General features: G+C 49.8%; 1 protein-coding gene across 1 annotated transcript in view; it reads right to left on the reverse strand.

Annotated features, from left to right (window-relative positions):
- The window catches only part of LOC115332549 (BPTI/Kunitz domain-containing protein-like), a 33,741-nt gene that overhangs the window by 3,132 nt on the left and 9,769 nt on the right, over positions 1-20,840 (reverse strand). Inside the window, exon 3 of the mRNA XM_029994957.2 lies at positions 2,787-2,816. Coding sequence (XP_029850817.2) covers positions 2,787-2,816 — 30 coding nt within the window. The remainder of the gene's footprint in view (positions 1-2,786; positions 2,817-20,840) is intronic.

Here is a 20,840-nt window from a genome sequence, read left to right on the forward strand (position 1 = left end):
GTATTCGCAGTGCGACACCGCGTCTTCTAGACAGCGGGATGTCTGTCTGCCTTCAAATGACGTCGAGTGTTTACTCTGTCGGTGGGAGAATTCGGCCGGTGCTCTAGAACGTGTCCTACATTTACTGAGTTTTAAGGTTAGCTGTCATTGCTTCGTTCCCGGTTTACGTTTCTATTTGAGCAGAAAAAGTACTAAAACAATTAGTGACAAAAGAATTCCGCCGACACCCCATATCACATTTAAGGATCCATAAAACTAGAGCGGGTTTCGTGTTTACTAACTGCGTATCACTTAGTGTGTGTGAGTGTTTCATGCCCCTGCGGTCTGGTGGCTTCGTCTTTGAGGATATATCGCGGAAGATGAACACATTTTTGCGAAATATAAAATTAGAAGATGCGCAGGTTGACCTCTCAGATGCATGTAAACAGTAGCAATTGAAAGTGCCTGCCTCTTTCGTTTCTATTTTCTTTTCAGGGGGGTGAGGGGGGGAAGGGGAGGGGGGGGTAGGGGGGAGGTTGGAAAAAGGAAGCGTTGCACCCCTGATCACTGATGGCTCTGGTAAAGAAGGACGGGGACAGCGCTGATCCAGTACTAATGAGATCAGTATCGCTGCGGAGTAATCATATTACCGATAAGAGCCTTCGAGAACGAGTCGCGTTCTCGAATGCATAATTGACTGGGCCGTGTCGTTCTAGTCCAAGTCGGACAATATAATCGTACGATTAGTTTAATAAGAGGACAAACAAGTGTGACAAGTACGTAGCGCCCCCTCCAGTCCGCCCGTCTGTGGCCGCCAGGCTCGGCGGGCAACATTGATCACCGCGCCCAATAAACGCCATTGAGCGCACACCGGTCCGGGCAGTCATCGTTCACCCTCACAACCAGGCTGCGTGTCGTCTCATCTCGGCGGGTGCTTCGGCCCCCTTGGTCCACGTTCGAGAAGGATCATGACAACAAGCGCAACAGCGAGTGGTGACAGTGGACGAAACCTAGCATTCAAGGATTTCCTCAGACGCCAAAAACATTGTAGCTCTTTTGTTCACTTTGCGACTGTTTGGACAGTTCTATCATGGTAAAACAAATTTCAGAGGCCAGAAAAAAAAAAAAAGAAGATTAATGTTTATGGAGAACTTTTAGCCTAGTCGGTCAATTTAAAACCGCCATTTTTGCCTTGATAGTGGGCCGTATACCGGACATTGGTACTCCCGTGCAAAGGGATTATTACTCGTTTTCTCTGCGAGATGCCCTACCCTCTTCTATCGACCGACACGCTGCTTACAAAACGAACCCGCGATTGCCCACACCGTGCGTGGGCCCTGCTCAGAAACCAGATTTCGGCGAGGCAAAGCTTATGCGCATGCGCAGTGCCGACATCAGCGCCACCGCAGCGGCGTGACGTCAGAGTTCAGCTCTACTATAGTCGCCGACATCTTAAGAAATGAAGGGTGTCACTTCTTATGTTCATGCTTTGGGATTCGATCTTCGGCGTCCTTATCGGCCAGTGACTCATTCTTATTGCCTGACTTGTGATAATAGGACTCTCCGGACTCGCCGCTTCCCGCGTTTCTTAAATGTATATAGAACAACTCATGTTCACAAACAAACCGGATCGCCCCTAGCGGACGCCATCGGCGCCACGCATGCGCGATGGAGTGTGGGGAGAAGCTCGCCGTCGCCCATAAACAAACCATTGAAATGTGATGTTGTAGACGTCGGTGTGTGTCCCCTTGACCGTTTTCGCGTTAGAATTGTTGATTCCTCGTCTTCCTGGGCAATATCTGACTACTTTGTTGGCCTCAGCGAAGTTAACTAGGCTGGTCACATCGCAGAACTTCGCGTAAAAAAAGTGACATGCGGCGTTTCATTCCGCGTGGTCGCCGCAGAATGGGCGCAAAAGCCTGATTCGCGCGATCAGATTCTGCTCGCTTTTTTCAATCATGATGTCGATCGGGCTGCAAAAGCGCGAACCGTAGCTGAGAGGGTCGACGTCGATACTGAAAATCGCAAGCAGAATCGTACCAAGTGAATTTAGGCATAAAAAGTCGGTGATTGCCACTGGTAACAATTATCAAGATATCCTTGTATCTACTGTTTAAACCGAGCCTACTCACTCCAACCAACCTTCAAACTTAGAAGGTCGTTTGAGGCCTGCACTTTCTTCTTATCGCAATTACCGGGTCCGCGTTTGGTTCACGGACCGCTGTCGTTTGGACGAGCAGACTACAACAAGCAGAAACGTTTGAAAGATCAGAAGATAGTTCGAACGATCAGGTGGCCGTTTCAACTTGAAGACGCACTGAACGCGGTCCGCAGGTGGTCCGTATAACTTGGTGGTTTTCCCGTGTTCATATTGGAACACACACACACAAAAAAAGAAGAAAATCTGACGATTAGAAGTATCCGTGAATTCAACCCAAAGTGCTTCCCGCACAAGCAGTCGCAATCCGACATGTGTCTTCTTTTTTTTTTTTCTTTTTTTTTCTTTTTTTACGGCTCTTGTTTACGTTTTTGAACAAACCGAGCAAGCGGAAAACAGGAAAATTGACCTCCAAACCTTTCCCTATTCTTTTGGTACAGCCCCAGCCGCGGGGTTTTGACAAGAAGACAGGTTTTTGTCTGATTTTTTTTTCTTGTTTTTTTTTTCGAAAACAACAGATGAAAGCACGTCTCGCATTGTGATTTCCGCCCACAGCCGCAGACCGGAAGTGCGCCCGACCCGCCACCACCGCGCCGTGACGTAACAGAGCTGAGTTCGTGTATTTAGCTGTGTGTACAAAAACCCTCACCTTTCGGCCTCGGCAGGGGCTTTTCCTGTTCTGCAAGCACAAGAAAGGACTTCATGAGTTTCCCGGCCGATACGCTATCTTGTCCAAGGACGCTTGACGCTCAGTCGCAAGCAAGGCGCGGAATCATAAAAAAAGAAATAATAACGGGCACGTGCACGCAGATATAGAAAGGGACCCTCAGTCTAACTCAAGTGACAATAGACGTCGGATAAATGCAGGCACATCCAAGACGCCCTTTTTTTCCTAAACTAGCTTTGTTTAACGTTTTGATACACCCAACGCTGCACAGGGGGCTCTTTTGCCTTGCCTTCCTCGCTGTTTTGGTTCCTTGAGACACTTCTCGCCTTACACGACCCGGTGACACCAGGTGATGACCTGGTGTCGCTTCAAAGGGAGCACTGGGGAGGACTTTCTAACGCATGCGCTTCGGAAGTGACATTACGCGTTGAGTGCAAGCGACACTTTAAATCAAAGTCATCCCAACAGAGTACAGTCACGGCCGCTCAATCAGCCTCTTCCACCCAGGAATATATAGTGCTCTATGTGCTCAGAGCAGTCTCGTACACGCTACTTGAAAAAAAAAAGTAATCTTTTACAATTACAGTTACTCTCGCTTAGAATTGTTCAATTATATTACTATATTACTTGAGAAGAACAGTACTTGGCAGTTACTTCAACGAGTAACCTCTGCTTTCCAGATTACTTCAGATTTTCAAAACGACTAATTTTTCTCCCGGTTCGAAAACGTTACTTTTTGTACAATCCTTTATTGGATTAGAATCACCGAATTGCAAACCGATTGTCTTCTTAATCCATCGATTTTGGTAAAATGACCCTCCCGTCCGAGACTTCGTTCGAGGGTTCCTCGGTAGGAAACTTGTAGATACGAAGGGCGCCATTAGAAAGGAGAAGTTTAAAAAGTCACGGTTACAAGTAATTTTTTGGGGGGTGAACGTTCGGCAGCCCTCTGCCTGGTTAGGAATAGACATTAAGCGAAATTTAGGGGCTCTAACCAAATATTTTAATAAACATTTACCCGACATTTCGAGACCAGTTCGGTCGCTTGTTCATGAGTGAGTGACGGATGTATGGGGCTTTGCTGACGTCACGCAGTCCCGAGACGTAGCTGCTGAACAGGGGCAGGGTGCAGGGTATCGTTCTTCGGGCTCCCTGCCCAGCAGCTACGTCTTGGGACAGTGTGCTGTCAGCAAAGCCCCATACATCCGTCACTCACCCGTGAACAAGGGACATAACTAGCCTCGAAACGTTGGGTAAATATTTATTAAGCTTTTGGTTAGAGACCCTATTTTTCGCTTAAAGTATTTTTTTTCACTTCCAAAAATAGTCAAATTACTCTTTTAATTACTTCCAAATAAATGTATTTAAATGATTACAAAAGTACCTTAAAACGTAATCGATTACAAGTAATTTGACTACTACTTGTGATGGGTGCCGTACAAGTCTGGCTTGGAGGTATGCAGCAGAATTGCTTACAGGGTGTAGAATTCCTAATGCCTACTTTACCCTGCAAAAATTATTAAAATATTTAAAATATCATAATTTTATAAACGTATAAACCATTTTACAATTTATTATTATTTTTTTTTTTTTTTGCAGTGCAGAAAACAGAAGGAGAACCGGGAGAGGTGTGCGCGTGGCTCTATTGAGGATATATAGCTGATGAAATAAAATATGGGAATGGAAGAGCCATATATAGTCAAAAGAATCGGAGGGTTACATTTATTTTGGCGATCACAATATCCTGTCTACAGTGTCAAATGTCGAAATTTGGAGCCGGACATGTCGGCAAATGCTTTACTAGCGGCGAGTAGGGGAAACAAGCACGAATGAACACCGAGGTTTTCGCGCGCTGGACGCCTCTCCAAGAGATGGCGCTAGCGTGCGCGGCGATAACCCAAAGACTGTAGAACAGGGGGTTCCCAAACCCCGGCCCGCGGGCCAAACCCGGCACGCGAAGGTCCTCTGACCAGCCCGTGGCTGGTCGCGGTACTTCCAGTGAAGCCCGGCCTGCGGCTAGCAGGCCCGCTGCTACCGGCGCAATAATGAGCGCACGTAAAGAACCGGCGTCGCAACGCGCACCGACCACGTAAACAAACCTAATATAAATAAAAAACGAGAAAAATCGGTTTATTATTAAGGCGTGTCCTCTCACCATTGTACATTGTCGTCACCATTCTTAGTTCCCTGCTTCATATCTGTGTAACTACGCACGTTGAAATCTCTTTGCATTCGCACGCATATTGCGCTAGTGTCCCGTGTCGTATCTATTGCATATTGTCAGTGTCAGTTCTCGTTATTAATCTTTTGCCCCGCGTGAACATGCCAAAGTTTCTATGGGCTTTGATTTATGCTTTACGAGTTCTCTGGGTTAATTAGTTTCAAAATAGAGTATATCTCTTCATCCACCTTACATTCTCTTTCTTTTTTTTACTCTAGCTTTTAATTTTGTATTTAGGTTAATTGGTCGAGGATTATTTATTACGTTTTTATCTCATTTATGTTTATATCTTATTCATTTTCCGACCCTCGAGACAGCACCAGATCTTCGATCCGGCCCCTCAGTCAAAGCATTTGGAGACCCCATGATTTAGAGCATCTGTACCTGGGCAATGCATTGAGAATACACCATATGTTTTATGTCCTTTCAGGCGAAATAAGACAAATCGTTGGCAGTAATAGGCCAGAACACAAAAAATGCTTCCTTCGTAAAGGGTTTTTGGCTGTGTGCCTAGATTTGAGAGTAGTTCCAGCTGCTCGATCAAGGTCCCGTGATTGACTGGCCGCGCTGGCAGATAGCCACGCAAAGTGCGAGGAGGAGGCGAAAGCGGAGCGTCGCTCGTCTCAAGGTGCTCCACGTTTTGCATCGCCTCTGCACCTGCTAGTCTCCGCAACACACGACAACGTACGCATGCCCACGTGCAACAATCTGCGCGGGAGCTGTTCTTCATTAAACTGCCAACGCTTTTCGTGGTTCCCGTTGCTCTCTCTGTAAAATATAGGCGCTGTATTTTTCGTTAGAGAGCCTCGATTTAAGAGATAGATCAACTCAAAGCATAGAGGACGCTTGCACTTTAATGGCGGATCCCCTTATACACAAATTGGTTGTACGTGCGCATTCGTACGTTGCCACGAGGCGAGGAGTACAGCGGGCGGAGAGACCGAGCAAACCTTGCATCGCAAACGCGGCCAATAAACCACATGACCCTGATCAAGTAGTTGGAAACACTCTCAAATATAGGCGGACCAGTTTTCATTAGAGAGTCTCTATTGCAGAGAGCGTGCAACTCTCTATCGGAGATACGTGGTTTATGGGCCGCGTTTGCAATATAAGCTGCGAGGAGGTGACAAAAGCGTTGATCGTCTGCAAACGTCCCCGCCTTTCCGCCTGCTTTTCTCCTCGGCACGTGAAAACGCGGCGCAGGCCCACTTGCGACCAATCTCTGCAGGAGGCGTCTGCAATTAAATTTTTGCAAAGTGCTCCCCATGGTTCGGGATGAACGCTGTCTTCAAGATAAGTAAAATAGTAAAATAAAATAATAAAAAAATGTGTTGTATGTATGTTTATACAGTCGGAAGTTAGTCAATCAACCTTAACACCCTGTTGACGAGTGTTGCCTGCACAGCAAGCAACAAATCACCTAATTTTTTTTTTTTTTTACACCAGAGCTGTTAAGGGCTAGTTTCCCCAGGATCGTGTCCCCCGCAAAGAAGGGAAGACACCGAACTCTGGACACCTACCGCCATCTATGAGCGACGGCGGCAAACCACGTATCTGGTTGCCGCCGTCGCTCATAGATGGCGGCAGCCTTTCCACTCTGGCTCGCCGACTTGCGGCCGGAGAAAGAAGAACGTACCGAAAAGATCGGACGCGTTTTTCTTAGGCTCCCGATATTAGGCCTAGCACCTAATTGAAAGTCTGGGGGGCCGCTTGTCAAAAGACAATGATGCCGGCACCTCTTGACAAGCAGGAAGAAGCGGCCAAGACTTCGAGCCCTCAAGACCAGAAATTAGAAGCTATGGATATGGACACGAGAAACCTCGCCGGGTCAAACACCGGACCCGCCGCTGTCACGATGGAACCGGCAAGTTTGACCCCAGCGAAACCTTTGCTAGTTATGACACCAGTCATCGAGATGCCCACTGTGTTCCCATTTCGGTGAGCCAGCCACTTCTTCACCAGAAAACTCAGCATCGACTGTTGAGCAGGCTCTACGAACTTTACTTTCGAGCATTTCGAAGGAAAGCCTCTAGACATTTTCAAAAGCATTTTAGGAGAGACTCACAACATTGTTCCTGTTGCCGAAAAGCAACAAAAGAAGAAATCGAAAGTCAAAAAGAACAACGAGAAGGCGTCGACCGTCCCTACACACATGCCTGCAGGCGCTATGTCAGATATCCCTCCGCCAAGTCAGCCCCACGACACGACGGGGGATAGGACGTCACAGCCAAGAGCTGCAGTTGTGGTAGCGGAAGCGCCCATGCTGCAAGACAACGGAGCTCCTTCACAAGAAAAAAGGCAAACGGTCACGGGGGAACCGGAATGCGCAAGCAAAACGGGGAGTGTCGCCAAGCCCCAAAAGCGTCGGCAAATTGAGTACAAGATCCGCCTAACAAGATCGCGTACTTCGATCAAGCCGCTCATTGCAATACTCAAAGTGCTTCTAAACAGCACACATGCACCATCGACATACACCATGTACATAATAGAAGAGGCCAATACCATCTCGGTCAGGACTGACTTGGAGGCATTGGCGGCCGTCCTAGAGAAGATCATCGAGGTCGACATCGAGGACAAGAAAATACCCGTTCAAGTCTTTCGCACTTACGGCGCAGCCTACTGCAAGGGGCTAATTTACGACATTCACACCCTGCAAGAAGGTCGCCAAGACCAGGTACTCAACCTTGAACTGGAATCGGAGAAGGTGCGCGTGGTGGCCGCCCGACGTCTGGGCAAGACCAACACGGCAATGTTAACCTTCGACGGAGACAAGCCACCGCGATTCGTCTTGTACGGAAGGCGGTTCATGCGAGCGTTCCCGTACGTGCCAAAAGCAGTGACCTGCGCTAACTTCCACCGCTTGGGGCATAAACCGGACATTTGCCTGACTGCTATGGTTTGCGCAATGTTCGGCAACATGCATAGCAAAAACCAGGTGGGATGCCCAAGTCCAAACGCCCTGTTCTGCCAAGGGTGTAAGAAGGCTGGGTACATAGGCACAAACCGTGCTTGCCCCACATGGCAAGAAACCAACAAACGTATGAAAGAACAAGTCAAGAGCTATAAGGAACAGCACAAGCTGCAGCAAAAGCGGGAGGTTGCTTTCAGGGAGATCATGATCCCGGTCCCGCCGAGCAGCTCACAACTGTGGGCTGACAGGCTTCGAAAGGGACTCGACCCGGCAGCACCCCCAGCAGAGCAGAACACCTACGCCTCCCTGAAAGCAGAATTGGAGAGGCTGAAAGCCACGGTTCAAACGCTGCAAAAAGAAAACAGATAATACAAAGCTTCCTTCAACCAATGGAAGACACTCGCCAGCAACATAAGTGGCACAAAAGCATATTCAAGGTGCTTCAGTAGAATCGCCGAGGGCTTTGCAGTCGAGTGGCGGAGCTCAGAGCAAGATTCCAAGACAAAACCGATGAGGAGCCCGATGTCCTGCTTGTGCAGGAAGCCAACGCACACGACATTAATCTACGAGGTTTCATTCTCTACTTAAGCCCATCGATCTCCAATAATCGTCCTAGACAGAGCGCCGACCCTCCGGGGAAAGCCTTGGTCTAAATCAAAGTTGACTGGCAACAGCACCAGGTTGACGTGACAAAGTACTGCGATGACAACCAGGAAATAGTAGGTCCAGCGGCAAGTGAACGTCATCTTCACATGAGTCTACTACCGACCTATAAGAAGCAAGAAACACAACTACGATCACGGATGTATAGGGCATTTACACAGTCTCTACCCAAAGGAGGGAAAGCCTTACGGAGGAGACTTTAATCTACACCACCATCTATGGGGTTACGACGCAAACACAGAGGGAGCGGAGCAGCTGCTCGGTGAGATGCAGGCGCACCGGATCCAACTAGTGAACAAATCAGGAGTCAAAGCGCGAATGGGGGACGTCAGCAGAAAGACATCACCCCTTATCTCACTCGGACTTCGAACCCTTACACTCAACATCAAAAGTGGAAGCGAGCCAGTGACCCCTGGGGCAGCGACCACTGGCCAATCTACTTTGAGTGCTCACCAACTCGGATGATTAAAGGCAGCAGCAAGAAAAGGGCCGTGAAAACGGTTCACTGGGACAAGTTTTGACAAGCGCTAGAAGCGAACAACTTTGCCGGGTCCAGCTTTGAGAGTCTGCTCAACAACGCCTTGAAAGAAGCGACCACCGAGACCAAAGTTGAAAAAGATGCGCCAACTCCCGACCTACATCTCCTGCGAATACGGGCTAAGCGACTCCAAGTGGCGCAGCGGTACCGCAATAGACGCAGGACCTTGCAAGCCCGGAGAGCAATCACTCGAGCAACGGTAGGGGCCAAGAAGTACGCTAAGCAACTCGGCACCAACAGGTGGATAGACTTCACCTCCCCGCTAACCAAGAAGACTTCGGTGAAGCGGCTTTTGGCGGTAAGTTGAGGCATGCTGGGGAAGAAAAAGAGCAAGAAAGGCACCAGCATGCTGGCACTAAAGATGAATAAGACAGAGGAGCAGCTCGCTGACATGGCCGGAGATCTTTTCTTTCCTGAACCGCCGTGTAAGGATGATCAGAGGCTCGGAAATCCGTACAACATAGAGGCCCTAGCACCGGACGAAGGCATGAACCAGCCTTTCGCTCTGGATGAGCTCGAGTGGGCGTTCCACAAGGGGAAATCCTGCTCAGCTCCCGGCTCGGACAAAATCGCAATGACAATGCTCAAGAACCTCCCCGAAAACACCAAGCTCCAACTGCTAAATTGGATTAACCTCATTTGGATCGCCGGCAAGCTGCCCGAGCACTGGAAACACTCTTTGGTCATTTCCATACCGAAACCCGGCAAGGACAGAAATTACTAAATAATTATGGGCCGATTTCTCTAACATCATGCACGTGCAAAGTCATGGAGCGGATGGTATTCGCGCGAATTGACTGGCATCTCGAGACTACGGGGGCCTTTCATCCAGCTCAGACCGGGTTTAGGCCTTGCCTGGGCACCCAAGAAAGTCTGGCCCTGATATCGTCCCGCGTCATTCGCAAAATGCACAAATCTAAATTACGGACCATCGTGGCCATCGACGTGAAAAAAAAGCGTTCGATTCGGTGCCCCTCTCGACAATTATCAAGGAAGCCAGCCGGCTTAACATCACCGGCAGGACCCTCAACTTCATCAAGAGTTTCCTGAAAGAGAGGACATTCTCGGTACGCTGCGGCAGGTACGATAGCGCGCCAAGAGCGAACCACGTGGGTGTCCCACAAGGCTCGGTCCTCTCGCCTACGCTATTTAATCTGGCGATGGTGGCGCTACCACACGAACTCAGTAAGATCTCTGGCCTAGAATTCACCGTATATGTGGATGATGTTTCGATCTGGGCTTACGGGGAACATCTCGAAAAGCAGCAAGATACACTACAATTTGGCCTAGATACAATCGAGGCTCACCTGGCCTGTGTGGGGATGCAGGCGGCACCACAAACGACGAACTACACGGTCGTACGCAGCCCGAGAATTCGGGTAAAGGAGACACTATGCCGTCCCCTCCGGTAAAGATCCTGGGGATCACCATCGTAGAGAATGGCAAAGGAGACACTCTGCTCCGCGACACACCCAAACAGTGCAACTCGGTGCTCAGCATGATTCGACGAATCTGCAATGCACGCGGAGGAGCGTCTCAAGATATTGCCAAGGAAATGGTCAAGGTTCTCGCAATATCCCGGGTATGCTATGGAGCAGGCCACTATTGGCTCACAGCAAAGCAATGGGAACGTCTCGAAGCTTTGAACAACCACGCTATGAGAATTATCACTGGATTGCCCCATTTTACTCCTCTCGTCAAACTGAGGCAGTACGCGCAGTTGAACAAACTGCATGACGTCGTGGAAGCAAGAAGGAGCGCGCTCGACGAACTTCTTAAGACGACACCGCAAGGAAGAGGCATCATGCGACTCCTAAAAAAATCGGTAGATGGCCTCCCAGAGCTGCAGAAACAACTCCCTCCGTGGGAAGACCTCGCGGCCATCACAAGCAGCAGGCCTCTAAGGGATGCAGGATGAAGGAAAGGAGACACCAAACAACTGGCCCGCAGGGTAAAAGCACAAAACAAAATGGTGGAGAGCTGGAAGCAAAGCAAGACCATAGTTGCTGCTTATACGGACACTGCATCGCTTGAAGGCCCCGTCACCCTCAAGTTGGCTGCCGTGGTATTCCCAGCACTTCGACTCGAGGCAATTGAAGCATTGCCACGTACGGTGTCGACAAAGGGAGGAGAACTGGCAGCCATCCGCCTTGCATTAGAGAAGGTCGTAACTCAAGCCACCGACCTCCCAGGGAACCTCGGGATCTTTACGGGTTCACAGGAGGCGGTGAAAGAGTGTCGAAACAAAAATAGCCCTAGCGTCCAGGTACGCAAGATCAAGAAGCTCGCCACGACGACACTTAGGTCGCGGGGAGTCATTATAAGAATCGAGTGGGTTCCTGGTCATGCAGGGATCCCAGGCAACGAAGAAGCCCATCAACTGGCCCGTGACGCCCTCGCTACCCCTTTCTTTCGCGGGCCCGGAGATGAAACGCTTCCACTTCAAGATCACCAATATGACGTGACCGATCGAGATCGAGCATCCATCGTCGATTGGTAGTCACAAGAATATGACCCCTCCGAAGAAAGGGCTGGGATAAAAAATGAATACCAGGCGAAACTTGAAGAGCTCCTGCCCGAGCCGGCACATCCCCTGCTCCCTTCACGAGGATTTGGGCGACGAGGGCAGCTTCTGCACACCCCAGTGCGCACAGAAGCAACTCTACCACCCGCGAGACTCGCATCGTAGAACAAAGGCAAAAGGTCTGGCCTTTTTTCCCAGTGCGACGTGAAAGCTAAGGCGGACATATACCACCAAGTGTGGGTGTGCCCCAAGTATCACGCAGAAAGGGCTAAATTCCGACCTCAGAACATCGCCACTCTGGAAGGCTGGACTCGTCCCCCTGGAAATGAGAACCAACAACAAAAAATCCTTTGAAATATCGTGGACTTCCTCGATGACGCAAGCTGGAATATTTTATTTAGTGTACATATGTTTTAAATAGTATGCCGCATCCAGGCCTCGACTATTAGCCACCGATGCATTCTTACACTCCTTTCCCTGCTTATGGCATCAATAAACGCTCTTTGAACTGAACTGAACGGACTTGCGGCCGGTCATTACTTTCCATTGTGCAGCTCCGCTGGTCTTCCTTCTCACCAGAGTGGAAAGACTGTAAGTTTTTTGTTTAAGAATTTCGGATGGTATTCACACGAGGGAGAAATCCCGCGGATTTCTCCCCGGCACTCGCGCATCACGAGATGAAAACGCGAGGCTTTTGCACATCGCAAGGCCTGACGTTTTCGTCGTGGGATGCCCGTGCCGGGGAGAAATCCCCGGGACTTCTCCCTCGTGTGAATACCACCCGTACTGACGTAATCACTTCCGGCTCCCGTTTACGGGAGCTGACGTCACGGTTTGATTTGAACGGCGCGCGGCACGGGTCTCCGTATACGGGAGCTGACGTCACGGCGGCTCCCCAGGCAACCAATCAGCGGCTGTCGTCAAGCCGGGTCGTCGCCCGGGCAGCCCGGGCGCGCGGCGCGCGGCGCGCTCCGTCTAGAGCGGCACTCGCTTTGTTTCTTGATGGCGTCGTCTCGGCAGGATCCCGGCTACGAAGCTCGAATTGCCTCACTTATGAACCTTTGTGTAGTGAAGTGCGTCACAAATGCAAGAACTGTCACCTGGCGTCGGCTGACTACTTTCGCGGCTGCGTGTGAGCAGTACCTACGGAGCGTGATGTAAAAGAAGCGAAGGGCCGTCCGCAAGCTCCTGAAGCCTCGAAAAATGCTCCGCGAGTATGCCACCATCGTGAGACAGATGTTCGAAGACCCCGACGGCCGGGAATTCTTCGAGTGCTTCCGAATGTCACGAGCCAGGTAGAGTGTGTTGCTTTTTATTTTGGATTATTTTCATGTTATATATCAAGTGGCGTTCCACATGGGCCCGCGCGTCGCTCGCAGGAATACTCACCTGGAACGTGCGCTCCCGCAGTGAAAGCACGTTTATATCATTTTTTACGCGGCAAGATCACGAGAGCAGCTTTCGTAAGAGTCACACGCTTGTCAAGTTTTACTGCATCTGTGCTATAAAAAAATAGCAATGTCATTCACATGTGCTGCTCGTACGACACTCTTTAGGTCCACTAAATCTGGTCACGGTGTTGTGCTCCTTTGAGTGCATGTATGACGGAAGCCCGTTGTGTTTCCTTGTCCTTTGTGCTAGCTAGGATGTGTGCTTACAAACTGCTTATGAGTGAATTCTGCACGAAAGCTCGCGCTGCAGAACCCAGGGATCTTGGGTTCAATCGCCACCCCTGCCCCTTTTGATCTGGACGGGCATCGTACCAGCAGACGTTCGTGTTTCACTACTGCGTGACGGGTGTTAAACACCCTAGGCTAGCGGTCGTACAGTACTGCCTAAAAACTGGTCTACAGCGCGTACCAGTGTCGTTGACCTTTTAAACCTTTTAAGTGCCGGATGTAGCTCGCGCGCACAATGGTTGCAGCTAGGCACGTAGCCAGGATTTTGTTTCGGGGGGGGGGGGGGGGGGGGGATTTTGTCGGTCGCAGAGTGCCCGAGGCTGGTAAAACATTGTGTAAAAAAAAATAAAAGAACAAATGAGTTGCTTCATTATAATTGTAGTGAACAAGCATGCTCTCAAAGCTGGAAGCTTAGTACATTTGCTTATTAATAACATCCCACTGCCTTTCCGGTCTCTTTGCAGCCAGCAAGCCAACCACTGCCGGCTTCTACAAACGCCCTTTCTAACGGCCACTCATATTTGCATTGAAGATGCCGTTTCATTGGGTTGCAACCAACTCCCGTGTCTCCGAAGCCGTGTCAATAAATTATTAAAAGCAGTATCGAGTTTTTTCACTTGTCCCGGTCCTTGTTGTCGCTACGATACCTGTCATAGATCCAGGGGTACCTCTGAACTAGACTTCGTCCGTGTCGGTCTGTGTTTTGTCGCTTGTCCGTTCCCCAGTCTCGGGTTTACAACTATGCTCAATTTACGCCAGCTAGCCTGCACCCTCACCATTGCTTAATCCATAAGCTTTCTCGGGTACGTCAAACGCAGCGGCACTCTTTGCAGCTTGAGCTGCTTTCCTCGCGTCGGAAACGAGCGGGAAGTTCATCGCCGGAGCTTTTGTTGCAAGCATTTGCACGCCGGTGGCAAGGAGGGCGGAGGAGGGAAGCGCGCCTGGCGCGCCGCGCTGATTGGCCGCGGAGAAAATACGGAAACCTACGTCACGACCCGGGAAGGAGAAAGTTGAAAATTTTTCAACTCTTCACTCCGGGTGCCGGAAGCCGTAATTACGTCACCGCCCGTACGGAGGGAGCGCTGACGTCACTACGGGTTCCGGCGCACGGGGTTGCAGTCCGGGTCTGTTTGAACCGGGCTGCTAGGTTCCCGAGGATCGTGTCCGGTACAAAACACTTGTTGACAAAAAACCCTCAGGACAGCTACCGCCATCTATAAGCGACAGCGGCAAGCACACAGCCAGTATGGTTGCCGCCGTTGCTTGTAGATGGCGGCAACAGTTTCAGCTATAATAGAAGAATGGATAGTGGGACGGCACGTTGGTGGGGAATTCATCGTAGGAAACAGCGCGAAAAACAGACGGCGACAAAGAAGAAGCACACGTAACGAGCGCAGCGCTCGCCACGTGTGTTTCTTCGTCCTTGTCTGTTTTGCGCGCTGTATCCTAGGCCCTTATTGTTTCGGTTCGAACTTAGGATGGGACGGCCGCGGTCCCTTTTGTGGAAAGAAGACTGGCTGCGGAAGGAGCGGCGACGTACGCAGCAGCGCGAAGGGTCCATAACCACCGCAAAGCCGCTGTCGCCTCGACTTCCACTGCATCGAGCGCTTCAGATTCCCTTGCCAAAGAAGAGCACATCGCTCGCCTGGAAAGCCACCGCCGAGAACAGAACCAGCAATGTAAAGGGCGCCGGCGGGCCAACGCCACGGATGAGGCCGTCGTGCCACGGAGGCCAAGCGCAAGCGCGAGGCCTCCGTGGCCTCGCGCTTGCGTTTTCCGGCGACGACTGCACTCCACGCCGGCTGAACAGTTCCCGGGCGCGACGGCGATGTTCCGGAGGGAGTTCGTGGATTACCCGTTTGGCGTCATGTGCGCCGTGTGCGACCGGCTCTGGGTCACCGGAGACGTATCCGCGATCGGCGGCGTGTCGGTCGAGAAGAAGCGGGAAACGGGCGCGTGTGCGTTGCGGCAGTGTATCGAGTACAGCTCCGCTGGTCTTCCTTCTTCAGGAGGGTGGAAAGGCTGAACGTTTCTTAATATTTTTTGTTATTCTAGCGCCATCTAGTGAAAAGATATGCATATAGTTGACGAGAAAAAAGTAAGTTTGGAGTGCAAATACGCGGCGACCGAAAATGGCGGAAGGGCAAAAGATATGGATAAGTGTTTTTCTCCTGCAGCGAATATTTTACGATACGTTGCAGTCTTGCTTGAGGCTATCGTATGCGCAGATATTATTTACATTTTATAGTGATCCATTGCGGTTATGCAAGGGAGAAATTTTCGGACGTTTGCCATGGTGTTGCCCACAGGCAACAAAGCTATAACTTGAAAACTTACCTTACAATGTTTTTTTGTTTTTTTTTTGCTTTTTTTCAGTTATAGTTTTATGAACGACTTTTCGCAAAAATTTAGTCCTCGACCGTTGTCATGGCCGCGCGCGCGAAAAAAAAAATACATCTTTAACAGCGAAGTTGTTTATGGCCAGGGTTCCGTGGAGTTGTCAAGTACGTCAACGTAACGTCAACGAAAACCCGCGCACCCTCTCTTTGTCGTCGTTCCAAGCGCTTGCGTGCCTAGTTTCCTTCTGCTCTCCCGGGGAGTCGATTCCGTCTATGCTCCGCGACAACTTTTCTTGGCAATGCAGCGGAAGGTACAGGCCCGCGTCCCCTCTCCCATTTTCAGTGTACGCAGGCTCTCCTCCTCCCCCATTTCCGGGGAGAAGAGGAGAGCCCGGGCCAAGGAGGTTAGAAGTACTAGGAGGGGGCACGTTGCAGTATTGGTGAAGCCTAGTCATAAAAGGTTTAAACGATTTTGTGCCCAGCGTGACCGCAGATCTCTCTGGCGATTGGTGCGCGTGACATGTCACGTGCGAGATGGATGGTTGATTGTAGGAGCCTCCCTTGCAGGCTTGCGCGCGCTCCGTCCGGTAGGTTTTATCAGATGGAAGGCTAGGCTGTGGTGTATTCTAGTACACCATAGCTAGACGAAGGCTAGCTGCGTCCACGTGATGTGGTGAGAGTAAGGAGGAAAATGAGAAAGAGGCGAGGCGTCAAGGGAGCATGGCTTGTGGAGGCTACGCGGCTGACGTCATGCCCTCTCCTACCCTTCTATTCTCCATGGCCCGGGCACACTCAAAATGGGAGAGGGGACGCGGGCCTCTACGTTCCGCTGCATTGCAAAGAAAAGTTGTCGCGGAGTATAGTTTCCTCCGGCTCATCAGGGCGGCGATAGTTCGTAGTTTTCGCACTTTGTTTAAAATCCTGTGTCAGGTCTGTGTCGTCTGCTAAACAGCTCCGGCGGTCATCCACCTCCACAGAGTGGAATGGCTCATAATTTCTTTTCTCTCCCCTTTCGCCGTGAGGAGAGGGAAGTCGGGACTTCCCGTCCGCCATGCCGCACGAAGAGAGCGAAGTGGGCAGCCCTGGCGTCTCGCCAGGAATTGCACGACGAAAGGAGAGTCATCGCGTCGTCTACTTGAAAGACTTGTTTTCAAATATTACTCGCGTTATGCGAAATCCTACTTTGGCAGTATCTACTTGCCACGCGTAACGTTAGATGGTTTTCAGATACTTCCACCACACTTAATCACCTACTTCACGGATTACTGGTGGCGGTCGTCAGTGGCATCCACGGCGCCAACCACGACTGCTATGAGAATTAACCGCATCGCACCTCCGTCCTTAGGTACGGGACGGCGCCATTCCACCCGCACTGCGCGACCGTGCTACAGGTCCCGCTTTCGTTTCTTCGCACACTGGAAGCAAAAATACGACTCTTTCCTTCAGCTCTGTTGTTTTCTTCGACACCGTTAAAAGTTCATATTTAAAAAAAAACAAGTTCGAGGACACTTAAGCACTTCTTATGGGTTGTGAATGTGAAAGCATGCCGGCTGCGACGTATTGCTTCCGCCTCGCGGTGTCGAAGGACCTCGTCCTCTTGCCGCTTGAGACGCTTTGAATCGCGATCCGTTTGCCCCTCACGTTTTCGAAAAGCTTTGTTCTTTCTCCAAGCTCCTTGCGCCGCATGCTCGTTCCGCCCGCCGTGTATTCGGAGACTTGACAACGGCAATAGATTTCGCTGGCTGCCTCCTCGCTCGTTGTGCTGCGTTATTCCGCTACCTTAGTTCGTTTGCAATGTTATTGCATGGACGGGCAGGTTTCGTTGCTGCAGAGGTTGCGGCCGCCGCCGATGTAAATGCCTGAGGCATAGAGTTATTATAATGTACGCTAGAGGTTCAACTGGCGCTAGTGTGCTGCTGCAAATTGAAGCAGACAGCAACCAGTCGGAAATTGACTTCCGGTAATGCTTTTCTATGGGAAAAAGCGAGTGCATTTTCTCGCTGCGCTCGATTACAAGAGCAAATATCACAAATATTTCGTACGTACTAGGCACATTGGAACATTCCTCAGTCACGCAGACGAAATAATTGGTCAGTTACGACGTTTTTATTTCAAATTCGTGGCATGAAAAACGGTGCTAAAACCGTTTTGTACATGTATTTGTGTGCACTGTCGGACACTGTTAGCGCGAACACGGCGTCGGCGCTTTCCGCCATGGGGGATATCCGTGTCAAACGACCGAAGGACATGTGGAAAACCAAGAGCGACGGCAAAAACTACGCAGTAACACTGGATAAGTAACTATGCAGGCGATCAAAATAAATTGAAAGCCACATAATATAGTCCGATTTGCAATAAATAATTACTGCTTTATTCTTTCTGCTCGTGAATATGTGCGAAGATGCATGTTCTGGGTTCAAATCATCAACTGCACGCTCCAAATCTTTACAAATAGGGAGAAGTCAGAGAACGGGTGCTCGATAAAAACTGCCTGATATAGGAAATAATAAAAAGACACACCTTTCGTAGCCCACGTACTTTATTTTTTACATTCGAATGTTCTTTAACCGATCGTAAAGATGCACGACGGAGTCATATTCATAGAGCGACAGGACGGGCATATTAACAATATATAAGCGCCACCGGAATGCTAGGGAACCTTGAACACACTCTACATTCCTTTCGATCGTTATTTAGCTTAGAATCCTCGCTCTTTTTTACGTACCTGTCATGGAACAGAGGTTTGGGTATGAAATATAGCGAAGCGCAACATCGTTCAGTGGTAAAGAAAAATGCTGTAATTAAAGCAATTACACTTTTACAATATGAATAAAGGTACATACCATCCGGTACAACCAAAATAATAAAAGTTATTCATGTTATTTTGCGGCGAAGAGACACAATTCACGCGCGTTTTCCCATAGGAATGCACAGGAGCACCGCAAAAGTAGACTGGTTGCTGTCTGCTTCAATTTGCCTCCCGGAAGTCGCATAGACACTAGCGCCGGTTGAACCTCTAGCGTACATTATAATAACTCTATGGCCTGAGGTACCGCCATGTTCGTCGGCGTTGAGACGAGTAGAAGTGGCCGAGCGCGCGCCACCGCGTTCCTTTTAGCGGCGCGCTGCCGCTGACGGCCCGCCGCGCCATGGGGTGGCGTTCCTTGAAACTATAACCCGCGCCAACCAATGGGAGACTATCCATCAAATCGCTGCTACAGACGACAGGCTTCGCTCTATTGGGACAGGGGAATTTAGGTGCCGTTTGGCGCGCGGCTTCCAAAGCTGATAACGCCAGTTCGCTCCACGGGACAGTCAATGCTTTCGCATTACTAAATGCTTATGCAATTTTTGTATATGCAATTTTTGTATATCGTGTCCTTAAAGGTTGGCGGACGTTTGGTGTCTCAGCTGTAGATGTGAACTTTAACCAGTGCAGTACTCCGCGTACGCCGGCGATTTCTTGAGCTATCCCCACTAACTACGTTTTCTGAATTATCAGCCTTTACCCTTCCCGGTATGGTCTTTAGTATCGCAAAATTTAGAATACTTATTGTGAAATAGGCAAAGGAAAATGATGCCGAAACCAACATTCAAATATGTCCGCGCTTTTCAGTGCCATGACGTTAGTGGCAGGCAGGCTTGCAGGTCGAGCAAGCAGTCTAGAAAATAGACTAAGCCAAGCATTTGTTTCATGCTGAAACTGCTTGTAATCAGTTGGGAACAAATCTTACAGTCCACAGAGTAAACCTCTTCCTGCCGCTGGGGTCATTTTTTTGTCGTTACCAGTAAACTTTCAGTCCGAAAAACACGATGAGGGATCAAAATTGGAAATTCAATAACTTCGCGAAAAATAAATGTTTTGACCTAATATATGGAATACTATTTCAGAGATGTGTGTTGGTGTGCTTAAGAAATGTTCAGGCAAATTGAGGATCGTAAAGAAAGATGCTCATCCAAAATAGAAATGGGCAGGGGGGGGGGGGGGGGGGGGGTTGAACTAAAGATTACTGGGTTCTGCAGCGCGAGCTTGCGCTGCACGTGCTCCGAGCGGAGGTGCAATAACCTGGAGCCACTACATTAGCTACGCTTGAGCATCGGCCAGTGTTACTACAACACTTTGTTCGGAAACTCTCCCTTGAAACCTGGACCGCTGGCGTCCACTGAGACCGAACTAAATGCGATAATAGCGGCACCCTTTAGCGACGAGTCAAAACATGAAAGTTGCTTTATATAGCAACTGCTAGACGGCCCTGCCAGTTGACACCACCGGCCCTTGCCCGACTTAGGGAGGCTGAAGTGAGGGTGGATGGAACTGCTAGATCGGGGATAACGGGACATGTACGCCATTTAATTGCTAAATTTTGCTGGGAGCCTATGGGGCAAAGGGCCGTTTTATTTCCTAACTTAGGTCATAAGAGCCCATTAAGGTGCTTGAATAATTTGCACAAGGTGTAAATGATTACGTTACCATAGCCACCAGTTTTGTTGCCATAGGTTAAAGGGCAACTCCGCTCAATTCCGAAAAAAATTAGGTTTCCATGTGATTCACATTCACAAAGCACTACTCAACAACTCTACGTCTTCGGATTCGCGAAATGTGGAATAATATTTGTGTAATCCTAATTTAAACATCAGCAGATACCGAAACCGAAACTTCGGTTGCGTCAGGCAACATTGGTCTCGGGTCGTCAAAGTCATGGGCACGTCACGTCGAACCACGTGGTCTTGTGACGTTCGGGAGGGAGCGAGAAACAGGACACGCGACGCGTAAGGTCCTTTTTTTTTTTTCTTTTTTTGGACGCGGGCAGGTCGCTTCGCATGGCGTGGACGGTGATGGCCCGGGGGAGAGGGGGAAGGGGAAAAGACGAAGGAGGAGAAGGGGAGCGGAGAAACGGACCGATAAGCGCGCAGGGCAGCGCAAACTATCGCATCCGTGTTACGGTGATCACGTGAACGGCCGGTCAGCCAACACCGGGAGGAGAAACTCATGACGTCATCGTTCAATTTCGCTCTGAAAAGTAAAAACAAGCAAAACATGAGAATGACGTTTGCATGCCTCTGACGTAGTGGTTCAACGTTGGCCGCTCCAACTCTGTGGCGTTGACTGCGCTGATGATTGCGCCTCGCGCCGCACGCTAGAGTTGGCAGATTTCGGCGA

This window comes from Ixodes scapularis, unplaced genomic scaffold (assembly GCF_016920785.2).
Source record: "Ixodes scapularis isolate PalLabHiFi unplaced genomic scaffold, ASM1692078v2 PGA_scaffold5__190_contigs__length_132052651, whole genome shotgun sequence".
In the NCBI taxonomy this organism is placed as follows: Eukaryota; Metazoa; Arthropoda; class Arachnida; order Ixodida; family Ixodidae; genus Ixodes; species Ixodes scapularis.